The sequence below is a fragment of the Cuculus canorus genome, chromosome 3 (genome assembly GCF_017976375.1).
Source record: "Cuculus canorus isolate bCucCan1 chromosome 3, bCucCan1.pri, whole genome shotgun sequence".
Classification (NCBI taxonomy): Eukaryota; Metazoa; Chordata; class Aves; order Cuculiformes; family Cuculidae; genus Cuculus; species Cuculus canorus.
In genome coordinates this window covers 108,330,707-108,346,462 of record NC_071403.1, presented here as the reverse complement: position 1 = coordinate 108,346,462, position 15,756 = coordinate 108,330,707, and the positions used below count along the sequence as shown (strand labels likewise).

Sequence of the window (15,756 nt, the reverse complement as noted above, 5' to 3'; positions counted from 1 at the left end):
AAGGGAAACATTCCAACACACAATTCAATAGGCATTAATTATGAGCAATACATTTGACTGTCACCCTGCCAGAAAATGACTTCTGGTCATTTTGAATGTACTGTTAAAACAGATACTGAAAAAAAACCCACAGTGTAGTCTTTGTTACTGCTACAAAAGTTATTCACTATAACTATAACTTACAACAAAGACAGTCTTCTTTGGTCTGAAGAATATCACAGGAAGAAAAAACTCCATCTATCACATTATGATATTCTAGTGTTTTAAGTTAAAATAACTAGTAACTGCACATATTTTTTTTCTTCTAACCTGCACTGTATGTCTTCTTGCAATGCAACCATCATTGCCAAATGTTGGTCAATTTCTGGCTGATTTGCAGCTTCACCTTCTCCTCTGAGGGGATCGTGCATTAGTTTCAGCTCATTTTCAAAGGGCAGGATATAGGTATGACCATAATAAATTCCTAATGGGATTTTTGCTCTGGCATTTGTGCTACCATATCGACCAATAACAGTGATCTGAAAGAGAACACAACTATACTGTAACAGATTCGTATCAAAACAAAATAAGCATCAAGTAAAAAAAATTCATAAATAATTTATAGCCAACTAAAGTTTGGTTTGAAAAGATCTTAGGAGAAAGTTCATATACTAAAAGAGATCAGGAGTTTAAAAGATAAGAGTATGCAGTCTATCTCCTTTTACCTTCATAAATCTACAAACTGGGGGTGGCAACAAGTCATGTAAAATAAGCGAGTGTGTGCTAATGTCAGTAGCCACCACCAGTCGCCTTCCGTCCACTTCTTCTCCTAAAGTCCAGATGTCGATTGACAAAGAAGCCAAATCTCCACAAGTAGGAATCAATACATCTGTTAGCAATATAGGTCTTCCAAAATCTAAGGTCACAAATCTTCTTGCTCCTAGGGGAAAAAAAAAAAAAAGGATTACCTAAAAGACCAGCACATGCAAACCAGCAAAGAAATATCACTTCTCAAACAATAAAGTCATTGTTCATACATTGTTCAAAAGGTGTATCTTTGACATTAAACATAGCTGCCTAATCTCACAATCTCTCACTACAGCTTACACCCTTTACAAAGAAAATTTGGCTTCGATTTCATTTATGCTGCTATACTTTTTATGCATTATTTCAGAACAGGTGCTTTGTCCAGAGATCCAACGTATTTCCTCAGCCCCCAGGGTTTTTCAACTAAGTAAACATCACTGAATGCTGGGTCTTAAACTTCCAGATAAAACAGAAATGCAAACAGAAAAATAACTTGTCTCTGGAAAGCCAAGTGAGACTGCAGCTAAGCAATTTAACTCAAGACCCTGGAAAATATTCCACTTATTAGAAAATGTGTGAAAACTATAATTAGGAATTCTGGTTTTACCTGAGTGCATTCGCTCTATAATAATTGATTGATGAGGTGGAGGTTGAAGAAAGTGTGAAGCATGAGATATTGCAAGGGCAAGACCAGATCCGAGTGGATTCTGAGGAGTGAGAAAATATCAGTAAATTTAAGTCATTAAAATCTATGCTTTCATGATAAACTGTTCTCCGCAGAGGACTATAAGAAAACCTCTTACGATTTAAAGATGTACAATTCTGACAACACCTCACTGAATTTAGATTTGAGCAAGAACCATCAAAATACATTAACTACTAAGTTAAAAGGATTAATAGCTCCTTATACAGTTAAGCCATCTCCAACTATAAGAAATCATCTGAGATGTTATAACACCTCTATGTGGCTTCTCCAAGTCTTCCGCTTTTCATACAGTCTAAACTTAGTGATACAGTTTTCACACGTCATCCAAATAAACAGGTATTTAGTAGCATTCAAGTACAAGTTAGATTCTGATAAGGCTTGTTTCTATAAGAAAAACAAAGAAAAATAATTACCGTTCTAGACTTGCTTGTATTTTTGTTATGTGCTGCAAGGTTAACTGTTGGAGGATCAATGACTGAACCAGGGAAAAGCTGGGCAAGCTCAGCATTAATAACAGCAGAAACTGCCTCATTAGGTGGAGTCAAAGGCGGAGTCATGAAAAGAGGAGTTGTTTTTGGTGTGGGTGGAATGACATCTGAAGGATGAATGAAGAACCCTGGGGCTGCTACTGGGTTAGAAGGCACAGAGTTGTGAACAGGACCAACTGCTGATGCTGCTGCCGCTGCTGCTGCTGTTGTCTGATGCAGCTTTGCTTCTAGCTTAGCTTTCTGTGGTGGAAAAAGTAAGGAGTATATGTAGCAGATAATACTGGTTGTGAAAACAGTAGTAGTACTGAACTACAAGTTCAACTTGCATTATAAAGCTAGATATAATGAATCCAAGCTACCTTCAACACAGGCACGTTAGATGTCTAACTACAAGCTGGAAAATGAAATTCTACTCAACTTGACCTCACTTGTTGAGGAAAATGAATAATTAAGCAATTAGAATAATCAAAAAATATAAAAAAAATCTACAACTGAACAGTAGAGTCAACACAGCCAAGCTTCACACTGACAGTGGCTTTATGACTGGTACGTCCTCTTGTCAGCAGCTGCGCTTTTCATTTCAGTGGGCTTTTTCAACTTCAGACTGATATACTTATTATGTATTAAGACTTAGTTTTGATTACAAACTCCCAACTCACCCCCAAAATACACAAAAACAAGTCTGAAAGACCAAAGCAGCATGGGAGACATGCTCAGCATTTTGTTTAATAAGACTGATCATCAGTTCAGAGCTGTTCCTTCACCAAATATACTATGGAGGGAAAAAATAAAACCGTGGTCACCAGCTCTGCAACTACTTTCTCAGCTTTTGAAGTTTAGAGACAGCATTAAAAAATAGCCAAATAGCCTCCAACCTGTTGCTGAAGCTTCAAAAGCTGCTGCTGTTTCTCTTGCAGCACCTGGAGCTGTTGCTCGGCTGAGGCCATTGCATGAGAGAGAGACTGCAAAGCTACCTGGGCTGCTGAACTCAGTGCTGTCGAAGCTTCCCCAACTGTTCCAGAAGAGAGGCCACCAACTGCTGGGGTAACCCCAAAGGTACTCACTGGCATGAAACAAACAAACAAAAGAAAACAAAAACGTGTGTGTAGAAGAAAAGTGATAAGACACACCTTTAATTTAATTCCTTACTATCAGTTAAGAGCACTGTAAAAGCAAGAAAAATATCTTTGATGCAGTTCTCGATACAAAGTAACATCATCTCGAATTACAAAGTGTATGATTTTTAGAATATGCACGCTCATCATAAATGCAAAATTTTCATTACAGAATAGCCACCAATGCCCTGGAATTCTTTGCTAACAAAGCTGCAGCAAGGTAAAGACTCAAGTTTGTATATTATACACTCCAACAGAAACAAATTGATTCAGATTAATAAATTGAGAATCCAGTTTGTTTGTTAAGCTTTAAGAAGCTTAACATTACATACAGTAACTATTTTTTACAACGCTTAAACTACAGGCAATCCATTTGCCAAACAGTGCTCATTATGTACAATTAAAAATATCATATTGGAGAACTATGCTAAGTAGGAAAAAAATGAAAAATTGTATATACCAGTAAACGTACTTGCATCGTCCCTTTCTATTCTAGTTCCATCACTTGTTGAAACACAGGTAAAGTGCAGAGGTTCAACTTCCAGAAGCCCAGTAAGGGAAGTAAAACTACCTTCAGCAGCTGCACAGCTATTTATTTTACCGTTTCCTGAAAGAGAAATAAATACCTGCTTAATCAGCAGATGTTTTCTTGCCATTTCAAGTCATAAAGAGTTGAAAGGGACAATTACATATAATCCACATATTTTATTCAAAAATCTTAACATTATCATATGTGCAATATGAATGGAAGTATATTTTAAAATGGATAAAGCTGCAAATCTGAATAGGGTATCTTAATAAGTCAGATATCAAACGTGACAGCAGAAGCATAGCGTAGCTTTAATTCCAAAAATAAATGACACATGGATGCTCTATTCTTTCTTTACTGTGAGAAAATCAACTTGCAAAAATACATTGATGTTACTGGAAAGGATAGAAAGAAAACAGCAGCCTGAGATCATACACCAAGGTAGTATAAAAAAATAGACTATTATTCAATACACCAACCAATTCACAGTGTTGTATGGAGGCAGGGCTTGGAAAGAGATGCACAAGGACGTACAAGAAAAAACGGGAGTCACTATGGCTGATGAATAAACTTGCTACGAAAAGAATATCCTGACAGGCAAAAATTGCCTCATTCTTGGGATATTGCATGGCCTAAAAGATTCACTTATGAACTAACCTGAGAGGACAGACACAAATATACTTTTAAGGTATTTTAATGTCTCTGAAACAGAATAAAATATATCATTACATCTGCAAAATGTAAGTAGAAGAGTGTCACGTGGCAGCTTCCCAACATCAGAAAAAGCCATTTGGGTTTCACTGCCTATGAGATTGTTGCTATCCTAAATTAGTAATAACATATCTCAAGGAAGCTTCTCAACAGAAGTGGCACACACTTCCTAGATGAGGCTGACGCAGGGAATAACAGTAGCTTTGTGTAATCTCTAGCCTTTTCTTAGATCTTCTACGGGATAAGAAAAGCACATATTCAAAAAAGATTTTTTTCTTGCCCTAAGGGCTACAGGAATCAGAGATCTCAAAACGGATGAGAATATCTTGAACTTCATTATGTACAGCTATAAAACTGATGGAAAGTATAAAACCACAAATTTTCAGCGAAGGAAAATAGTATGATACAAAGAATTACCAATTCTTCTACAATATACTACTGTTAGACATACGTACCTGATATAACATCAGACAAATCAATTTCATCTGACTGTACTCCAATGCTGCTGTTGTATACGTTTTTACAAGAAGAGCCACTTATTTCCAAATCAAACAGAACCGGATCAAAAGGTGAACTATATAATCCATATCTGCAAATAGAATATGTCAAACAGCACTGGTCAAATAACGAGGATTTTTATTAAATTATTTACAGAAAAATGCCAGGTATCTAATCATCAGAATTTATTATATTCCAAACTATTCTTTTCATTTAATTGACATTATCTTAGAAATTACCATTTAGTTACATTTCATTAAAGTAATTTATTAGGCAACGTTTCAAAGTAACTGTTTGTTACTTAATAGTTTTGAAGATGTAATACTGTCCTAGAAACATGACACACTCAGACATGGAAACTGGAATTACAAGCCTTAGACAGTTTGCTACAGCAATACCCGTGCTTGCACGTGGTAGACCAGATATTTATCTGAAGTCAATAAAACCACAATACTGTTTTCCTAAACAGCAAAAGAAATTCCACCTCAGTTTGATCTTCCAGCTGAAACAATAAGAAAAAGGAAATGCTGCTGGGATACCAGTCAACTCTTCTAAGTACTTTAAATATCTCAACAGAAGAAAAATCTCACTACTACTACTCTAGCAGTACTGCAGGGAAAAAAAAAAATACTACCGTTGCTCAGGTTACCCAGATCAACTAGGATTTTATAAGAAAAGAAAAAGCCAAAGTAACAAAATCAGTGTTAGGATTGTTAAGGTTTTTTTGTGTAGTAATACCTAGTATCAACAACTAACGAGAAGAAAAAAATGAAAATCAGACCAAATTATTAAGCAGGAGTAGAAAGCAAGCAAGCATCTGTGCACGTACAAAAGTGAGAAACACATAACTCCTCACAATTTGACTGGCAAGAACCTGCCAGGAAGGCTAGAGCATTAAAATGTCTTTTTTGATCAACTGGTCACAAAAAGATAAATATCTACACGAATATGATGACACCAGCAACAACCCAGAACAAGACTCCTTTGAATGTTAAAATGCTTCCCTGTTGGCTAGGCTCAATGCTTTTTGCCACACAACATTAAGACTGTAGCTAGTCAGGAAATGACATTATACAAAAGAGCCATAATTGCTATGATCTTCAAAAAATAAAGAAAATCTGAGAATGACAGGTCAACCCATTTAACACATTCTCCAACCAAGTTACTTACAAGCACCTACAAGGTAGCAATTTTAAGAGGACAGTTGCTCTACAAGCATGTCCTACATGCTACTGACAAGCAGTTATCAAAACACAAGAAAATGCTCAGGCAGAACTCAGAAAGGCACTTTCGCAGCCTGTTTGACACCTCCGATTTACAAGATCAATAAATTAAGTCAGCTTAACATTAACATTGACTACTTGCACAATAAATCAAACTCTGCTTAAGGAAGAGTTTTGAAGAATAGGATCAGAATTTGCATGTATTGCAGTGCTTTACATATATCCTGTCTAACCCAGACATATGCAATAAGCACAGTGCCTTTTACTGATCGATCCTTCAGCAGGACTGATCAGGTTCACAGTTTTAAGCTGCATTACCAACACTTTTCAGAAAAGGATTTAGAAGTTACGTCAACAAAAAACAAAGAATGAACCAAAAATGTCACAAAAAAACTCATCAACATATCCATCTATGCAGTAATGAATGAAAACAATGTGAAACACCTCTTCTGTTTCACTTCTGAGAAATCTGAACTGAAATAATGTTTACAATTTTGTGTACCACAATTCAAGGAAGATGAGGACCAAAGAAAACAGCTCAAGGAAATGCTTCAAGAATGACTACAGGTTTGGAGAATACAATCAAGGTACAAACATCCTCTAGACATCCAAAGTCTGTTGAGAATGAAATAATCTGCTCTTTATCACCAGGGTGAACAAACTCTAAAAGGCTTCAGCTGCAGCAGAGAAATTTCAGATTAGACATCAGCTGGAGGAGACAGTTCAAGTGTTAAAGATAAGAATAATTAAGACATGTAAAGACATAAAATATTTAGAATAATTAAATTCCACTACCACTTTAACAAGATGCTTTCATGTACTGGCTGTAAAATTTGTCAGATTTACTAGAGACAAACCAACTTGCTACATTGCAGGTGAGCCTAAAATAGTGTCTGAAATCCTTTTTTTGTAAAAACCACCAATCAAACACCCTTTTCCCTACCACCCAAACTTGGCTTACCATAGTTTCAATTTAATCTGAAGATTCTGAACTAACTTCTAATAAATCTCTTCTACCTCAATCTTGCATGACTTGCAAGAAAACTCTTGCCCATGAATCACAACCAAAAGACCTGTCTAACAGCAGCATGTTCCCATCATTATAATATGCTTTGGGAACTGCTACAAAACTGAACCACCAGAGATTTCCTTAAGGCATCACATACGTCCAAAGTTAAATGGCCAATCAGTTCAATATGTAAAAGACGCAACATCACCATCCCTGGAAGCACTTAAAAAACAAGTAGATGTGGTGTTTAGGGACATGGTTTAGTGGTAGACTTGGCACTGTTAGGCTTATGGTTGGACTCAATGATCTTAAAGGTCTTCTCCACTGTGATTCTGTGATCACAGTCTGAAATTACATTGATTTATAATTTACGGTAAGAACCTGCACTCCCAGTAAATGAATCCACGTCTCTCCACTTAGTATCTGGCCTTCAGTAGCAAGACATTAAATGCATGGTCAGCTTACAGAAAGATTACAATTTCATGTAGTATTATGAAGAACTGAAATTATTCAGTGTATTTCATTCCCTTCAGACATGTTTTGTTACTCTGTACACTAAAAATCAATAATACTAACTTCAGGATTGTACAGATCTCAAACATTACATACACATTTGTTGATTTAAAGTAAACCGTAAATTGCAAGACAGCAATTAAATTCTCCTTTAACTTTGCACAAGTCAAAACTATTTTTCAGAGCTGTATCAAATCAATACTTGCTCAAACCTATACGGCAAAATACATCTTCTTTTACAGCGCACCTCTTTCAGAGCACCAGATGATAGCATTAGACAGTTTGTATGCTGGGTTTTACTAAGTTCACAACAACTGCATTTCTTAGTACCTTGTTTGAAGTAATGCTTCCATAGGTGTTAGCCGATCCTGCAACTGTCGGGACACAGCAGTTAGCAATGATGCACAAGCTGTACTACATCCTGCTAAATCTTCATCCTTTACATAATTCAGCAATACAAAATACCAATACACAGATCCTGCATTAAAAAAAAAAATACAACAGGTGAAGCATGGTGTGAATTTTCCACTCAGGAAGCATATTTTGAAGCATAATCAATGGAATTGATAAATGAAGTATCTAATGGTTACTGAATACAGACTAGGAAGTATTCTCCCCCTTTTTAGAGAGACTTCAATCTAGAATCTTTCTGTAATAATTCATTTCCACGAGTACTTCAAATTCTCTTATTAAATAATTCATAACTAAAGAAAAAAGGTTCCCAAGTTTCTTTCACTGCTTCTTCCCAATGCTCCTATTAAGCACAACAATCAAAATGCTCTTGATACACTAACAGCTAGGTTAAGGCTAAGAATCCCTTCAGAACCAAGCCTTACTCCAGACACAACTCTTCCTTTCCTCTTACACTCAGTTTTTGACTGCTCCTTCCTTATTCTATATTTGCTGGATACACTCTTTTCTTAGACAACAATTCTGGGAGCGCAGTGCAGTGGTTCCATAGAGAAACATACATCTCAGCTTCCTCCTTTTCTTCCTCCTATGCATTCCATACCTTCGATAAGTGTGTTAAACATTTCTGCCTGGGTGACAGCACAACTAGCATTTTGGACTGCAAACCAATTTTCCTGCAAGCCCCCTTGGCGATGCCAAGGCAGATGCAATTCAACAATGTCATACTGTGAAAAACACAAAGCAGGTCTTGCCACCCCAAACACGAGTGTGAACATCATCTTCCCATTCTATCTGGCACTCTTCAAATGGCTTCAAGAAGGTGCTAAGATACCATTATTCTGCAACAAAGATGATGAAGGAATTTGATTTATTTAAAAATTTCCTCTTGGTGCAGAAGTAACAGAAGTGTATTGCTATTTGGACATCAGTTCGATTGTTAGGCTTCCTGGAATTAACAAACAATCCTGATTCTCACTTACACCAACAGAATCTCCGACTGCTGAACACCTTTGAAAATTCTTGAAAACTTACTTAAACAAGCTCTCCCCAAAATGCCAGTATCTTTGTACTCTGTTTTTAGCAAGCTAATTTGCTTAAAATTCCATCATTAACAAATGCATACTTCATACTTGGATATCACCTGACCAGACCACTCCAAGAAGCAGTTAGTACTAATCGAACAATTACTTAATTCTTATTTCACAAGAGAATCAAACAAAACATGCCAAACAAATGTTCTGTGTGTTTTTATGACAACAAACATTGCATACATACCACCTGTCGCAGCAGCAGGCAAAAGAGGCATATTGTCAAGTAAAGCTTTCAAAAGAACTGATCCAAACCCCTGCTGACTTGGGTCACACCTGCCATTGCTACAAAGAAACACACAGACACTTTTGATATTTAACAAATTAAGAACAAAATACAAAATGTCCTCCAGAAGATGAAGTAGAAAGACTAATGTTCTTTGCAATCATAACTTAATACATTTATTCCCAACAGATCTTCCCGATCTTGTTGCTCTTAAATTCAGTGTTAAAAAAATAACACAGGCATAAAATTCAGGCTGCATGCAAACCCCTCAAGATACAGATATAAAAAATAAAAATGTACAAAAATAGATACACAAATAACCAGCACTGACCTGATGCATAATGCCAGAAATCGTGCACATTTGTGAGCTATGCTTCGCCCAGCTTCGAAGAAGCAAACACGTATTATATCAGAGACACATTTACGTGTTTTAGAAAGCAAGCTGTCATTTCCTTCCCTTGAGCTGTAAAAACAAGTTACGCATTTTAGGCAAGCATACACAACCTTTTTTTATTTTAACAGAGCTGATACTGAGAAATCGTCATGCTAATTTAAACACAATTTCTCTCTTACCTGCCTGGTCCATTTGAATACACTCCGGCCAGCCAACAAAGTGTGTCTAGTACAAGACTCTGAGCGTGCTCTGTAGTCAGACCATCATCTGACTTCTTGCAAAGAGTGGTGAGCAGCTTCTCATGGAACTCTGAAAATTGTAACATGGCACACCGTTGAACTCTAGGAGAGGGGGGAGGGAAATAAAAGGGAGAATTATCCAATATGGCCATGAAAGTGCCCCTCGAGCTTTGTATCCAGTCTTATAAGCAACAAAAAAAACGATCCCTAGAAGACAGGAAAAACTAGTAAACAAGCATATATGATATTTCCTGTGCACACATTCCCAATCCTTCAGTTTTCTGCTCATAGAACTTCCCAAGTTACTGTATATTTAGTAACCTTCAGGGATTTTTTTTTTTTTCCTATTAACTTGTATTCTAAACCTAAACAAGCTTTCATCAACAACAATACTCTTTGGCAACCACTTGCACATACCTCTGTGCAGCTTCAGTGACCTCTTGAAGCCCATTAAACACAGTGTCATCATTTTACGGTGGCAGACAGTAATTCTGTCTGTGGCAGACAGAATAATAAATTAAGGAATTTATTATTCATATTTAGATCTGTGGTACCAATTCATACAGACTTTAACGATATTTTTGAGTAACAACGTTAGCTAGATTTGATTCTAAACTTTTTTTGTCAAATAATACACTCTGTTGTTAGAAACATGAGAAAAATCTGTCCAAACAGTTCATCTAATTTGCCAAGAAAACTTATTTGCCTTTTCCAGTCAGGCATATAATCACTCAACATGCAATTTCATGCATGATGCTATTCTACCACAGCTTGCACAGCACAGTGCCCTTGAACTCAATTTTCAGGATTTTCCATATAAAAATATGACAACTTGAAACAGTGATTTGACCTGAGCTCTTTTGCAAACTAAGTATTTTCAGAAGTGTAAGTAAAGCTAGTATTTTTTAGAATGAACACCTACTAACCTTTCCTTTGAAATTGAAGTTTTTTTAAACCTTCGAATAGTTACAGAGACTTCCTGAAGTAAATCACAGCCTCTCAAATTATCTGATTTTCTTGAAGAATTATTGGCTTCAATTTTGCTAGATGGCTTTTCCTGTTTTTTTTGGAGGAAAAAAAAGTAATCAATTATGCTGGTTTTGACTGCTTCATTTGTATACCTTGTTCAGTGAAATGCATACAGTTCAGTAAAATCTCTCACTCAGTTTGAGCACTGTACTAAAACAGACTAATTCTATTCACTAATTGCTTTAGTACAGAACATAAAATTTAATGTTCTGTAATTTATTATTTTCTAACCATTCTACTAACATCCACAAGATGTACAACCAATCTTGTAGCTACGACAATCAAGAGTAAAATAGACTCCCCTCCCCCCTCAAAAAACATCTTTGTAAAAAGGATGAGGTGTATCAGCTACTGAAAACAGTCATGGAAATAAAAGTTTCAAAGCCAAGGCCTCAGAATGGGAAAGTGGCAGAACACACGTTTCAACTAAATTTGCACAGAAGAAACAACTTAGAGAAGTTGAACTCTGATCCTTGAATACAGTGTCAACTCTTAAAAAAGTAATTTTTAGTGGATCTTAAATCTCCTAACAGCTGTTTCATTTTCAGATTAAATAAATCATACCAATTCTACAAGTTCAACACAGATGTCTTTCTTGGCTATTCATTACCTTGCCTGCTGCAACTTTTGCCAACAATGAAGCAAGGGAATGGCCCTTGTTAGTCTGAGGTTTTAGAGATGGTATTCTAACAACTGGTCTAATGCCACCATTGCAGATTTCTTCTGTTCCTCTGTCATTCACTGCTTTAACGTGAATTAAAAATGAGCGGTACTTGCCACCAGCCATGCCTACAAGTGTGGAAAAATAGAGGGGTGGGGTGAGGAAAAAATTTGCATAGTTTACTATGACACATTATAAACAGATTTCAATGTCATAAATATAGTCTACAAGCAGAGCTCAACTACATTAATTACAATACTTTAGATCAGTTTGAAAAGATAACTCACTACCACGTTACACAACACAGTTTGTCAATGTGAAAATAATTACAAACGGAAGTCTGACAACAGAAATATGAGAGGCACTTCAGTAACACACGCTTCATGTGAATAGCATAATAAACTAGTTTACCTTTAACAAGCTTTGGACTTGTTAGTGTTAGCATTCCAGCATGTCCTGACAGATCAAGTCCAGTAGCCAGCCACACTGGACCACAAAGTATATCTTCCTTGTGTTCCTCCAGAAATGGACACAATCGAAGACCTTAAAAAACATGAGTAATATGGACTCATAAGTACTCATAAGTAAGTCACAAAATCTGATCATTTGCATGGGTTAAAAATACAGTATGTCAAACTGATCATTAAATATACACACTCTACATTGAAAAAACTAACAATTACTTCGGGGTTTTTTTAGCCATTTTCCAGTGAAATCTATAAAGGCAAATGACAGTTTTCAAAGCATCTTCAGTTATATTATATGGGTAGCATGTATGTTGACTGGCCCAAAGCCACAAGTGATAAAATGATTACTCAGTATATTTTGATCCACAACTTGTTTTTTTTCTGAAGCGGGACTGTTTCTTCTAAAGACTAGTTTGTTTTTCCTGTGGTATATTGAAATTATCATTCACTCTTCTTTTGCTTGTTTCTCAGCATGAAAAACACCCTTCCATCATTTTTTCTTTTATTAACCCTTTGGTCTGCCCTGACCCATCCTTAGCAACATCTTTCTGGCAGTCACAGAATTGTAGAATGGTTTAAGTAAGAAGAGACCTTTAAAGGCTCTAGATAAGCCTGATTATATGAAAGAAGAAATAAAGACTACTGAAAGGACCAAAAGAAAGAATCATAATTCTGGAACTGATTCATTCCAACTATCAATTCTCAGTGTGTAGCTCTCACTCAGATCCAATCTGATTGCTTAACAGATTTTGTGGAAGAGTACAGCTTAACAAAAAAGGTTACAAAACCAGGCACAGCAAGTCTGATATAGCTGAGAATTAATAGGACTATTTATGGATCCTTTACCAGTTGTTCATTTTTCACAGCAGCAGTTCCTACAAAAAACAGGCATGGAAAGAAAATTTCTTTTAAAACTTGCTAAGGAAACCAACTAAAATACTGCTGGAACAGGGTAAGAGTTTGAGTTAGAAAGGTGCCATATCAACCTACTTTGTTTCTGAACTCAAAAAGATACAAATCTGCTCTTAAGCACCAAAAATCTCAAGTCTACAGTACTGGTTTTTTTGTTGTTGTTGTTCTGTTTGTGTTAAACTTTCAACTCCTACAGTAAACAGATCAGTGAGATTGACCAGGGCTGATAAATCAGTCTGTGTTGCCTATTTCAAATGGTTGACAATTTTTTTGCAGAGAAATTCCATTATTTCATTAAAAGAAAGAAAAAAGCAAGTTCATATTTTAAACAAGGTATAACAAGGTAAATAAAACTTACATTGTGGTTCTTCTACATCCATATACTGCATTTCTTCATTGAATTCAACCAGTCCTGGTTTTCCATTTCTCTCCGCTTCAACATTATGAGCTGGAGATAAAGGAAATGTGATCTGTCTATCTACTGCTGCCTCTGGAAACAAAAATATTATCAAGATTTCATAAACATTGGCACAGAAAACAAAAGCAGTAGTTTTCACAGCAAATTTATCAGCTTTCTGCCCTAAACAGTTTCCAATATAGGCATATTTTTCATATCAGGATTGCAAATGAACTGCAGCAAACAGTTTAAAACCCCATTTCCTTCAACGACCTGCAAATAGCCCGTTTACTTTAACACTGCCCAAATTATATACTCCTTATAAACAACTGCAGATTACTCTTAAGTAATTAGATTCCAGTATTGAAAGATCAAAATAATTTGATTGCTCCTGCTGAACATCAGACATTATTTTGGTAACAGTTAAGTACAGCTCTTTTCTTAATTAAATGGTTCTAATGAATCATAGATGAAGACGACATGCAAGCAAATGAACAAGAAGTATATACAGTGAATTAACTGCCAGATCAAAAACATTTGTTCCAAACTGGAAGAATTATGCCTCTGGCTGTCATGTTATTACATAGTACACATTTAACTGGTTCCAGGGCGCCTTTCATACAAAAACCAGCTGAATAAACTGTCCCCTACAGTTCTTCTTTTCATCTCATCTTAAAATTTCAATTCCTTTCTCAACCTATGGAAGGAGAGAAGAGAAAGGGAGGAGGATTTAAATTAATTTCAGTCTGAAGATCTTTTTATCTTTTCAAGAGTAACCAAACAATCCTGAATATCACTTTTCCCTGGGACTAGGACATTTTGGTTAACATCTAGCAAAGATATAAATTATCTAGGTTTGCCCTCCTTTGTGCTAAAATTATTAGCATTCTATTACTTCATTCAGCAGAGAATAGGAAAAAAAAAAAAAAAGGAAAATGCCACAGACGTCCTTTTCCAAAACCCAAGACTTGAAAAAGGGTAGGAAGCAACTGCTATGCAAATACACTTGTGATGATATTGGTTAGTTGAGGCTGCTCGATCCTACCGCATCAAAAAAGACCTTGCTGAGACAGCCTTGCTGGTACTCTCACATCTCTCAGCCCTTTCCAGACTGCCTGTGTATACCCTGACACTCCACGCCCTGCTTTCTCTATCCTATCCATAACAGAAAAAAAGCAAATTCTACTACACTGCTTGTAGTGAAACAACTCCTGAAAGAGCTCTGTCATGTCCTACATCTGATGCACTGAACTGTAAAGCACGCACAAAAAGCTCTGTCAATTTATTTTACAAGCAAATCAAATATCTTCAAAGAATTACCAACTCAAGGAACCACTTGCTCAATAAGGAAAAGAGTTTAGTATTTCTTCTACTGTTTCGTTTCATAGCTGAAGATTTTCAGACAAATTCTGACATCCAGATCTGCAAATGAACCGAATTTTAAATCTCATGCCGAAAGCAAAGCAGCTTCTGTTCAGAAGAGTAACATGGACTATATGCCCTAATTTTTAGTTGAAAGAACAAAATTCCACTGTGTGTTAAAATTAAGGTTTTATTTCAAGACTTAAAGAAAGGAACAACCAGCAAGTATATCTGCTCTCCTGAACTTCTGCTAAAACTGTGAAACCATCCTGTATCCTAACAGAATACAATCTTCTCCAAGAACATTACTACACTAGAATATTTTATCCTTGGATAAACACCAGTCTATAAGATTTCTTTAAGAAGCATCTCCAGCACACGTGTTTTGTTGTTATACACTGGCAGATGCTCCAGAGTGAGAAGTTGTATGAAAGCAAGTCAATGATCTTTGGTATGTCTGTATTCCTTTTCAAAATTTACAACTCCATTACTCTTGTTTAAATGGGGTGCTTTTGCTTAGCATTTAAACAAATACAAAAGAAAAAAAAAAAAACTTTTAAAATCATTCTCACTGTCTCTCCCCAATACATCCAGCAGCCAATTTAATAATATTCAACAGCAAGATTTCTCTGAAACACCAAGTTCCTAGAAGCTCTTCAAAAAGAAGTGGCCTGATAAAGATAACCAGTTAATGCCTCAACAAAAGGAAGCGCTGCACATAATAACTTTCATCCCTAACAGACAGAGCAGCAGGACAGGCAATGAACACTCTCACCATGGGAAAATATCCCAATGGAGGCAACAAACCCTTCCACACCAAAGAAGCAACTTCTCAGTTCATGCTACACCCTTACAGGCTCCCTGCGAGCTAATAAGATGCAGAATCCAGCTAGAAGTCTTCCCAAGGAAAGAACATTTGTAATTTTGGTCTACCCTGTCAAAACTATGAGGAACAGAAGGTGAAATCATACAGCAGCCTTTGCGTAGCTTAG

The 15,756-nt window shown here is 36.3% G+C and overlaps 1 protein-coding gene across 5 annotated transcripts in view; it reads right to left on the bottom strand.

Annotated features, from left to right (window-relative positions):
- Positions 1 to 15,756, bottom strand: part of BIRC6 (baculoviral IAP repeat containing 6) — a 180,825-nt gene that overhangs the window by 116,296 nt on the left and 48,773 nt on the right. For 2 of the 5 annotated variants that reach the window (XM_054063213.1, XM_009570787.2), the window contains exons 14-28: positions 13,364 to 13,495; positions 12,038 to 12,169; positions 11,576 to 11,754; positions 10,863 to 10,993; positions 9,877 to 10,038; positions 9,635 to 9,766; positions 9,265 to 9,362; positions 7,909 to 8,056; positions 4,791 to 4,924; positions 3,556 to 3,702; positions 2,856 to 3,043; positions 1,906 to 2,220; positions 1,394 to 1,493; positions 705 to 919; positions 310 to 518 (exon numbers count right to left, since the gene is read on the bottom strand). In XM_054063213.1, the coding sequence (XP_053919188.1) occupies positions 310 to 518; positions 705 to 919; positions 1,394 to 1,493; positions 1,906 to 2,220; positions 2,856 to 3,043; positions 3,556 to 3,702; positions 4,791 to 4,924; positions 7,909 to 8,056; positions 9,265 to 9,362; positions 9,635 to 9,766; positions 9,877 to 10,038; positions 10,863 to 10,993; positions 11,576 to 11,754; positions 12,038 to 12,169; positions 13,364 to 13,495 (2,422 nt within the window). The remainder of the gene's footprint in view (positions 1 to 309; positions 519 to 704; positions 920 to 1,393; positions 1,494 to 1,905; positions 2,221 to 2,855; positions 3,044 to 3,555; positions 3,703 to 4,790; positions 4,925 to 7,908; positions 8,057 to 9,264; positions 9,363 to 9,634; positions 9,767 to 9,876; positions 10,039 to 10,862; positions 10,994 to 11,575; positions 11,755 to 12,037; positions 12,170 to 13,363; positions 13,496 to 15,756) is intronic. The other 3 variants (XM_054063212.1, XM_054063214.1, XM_054063215.1) reach the window with 3 other exon arrangements.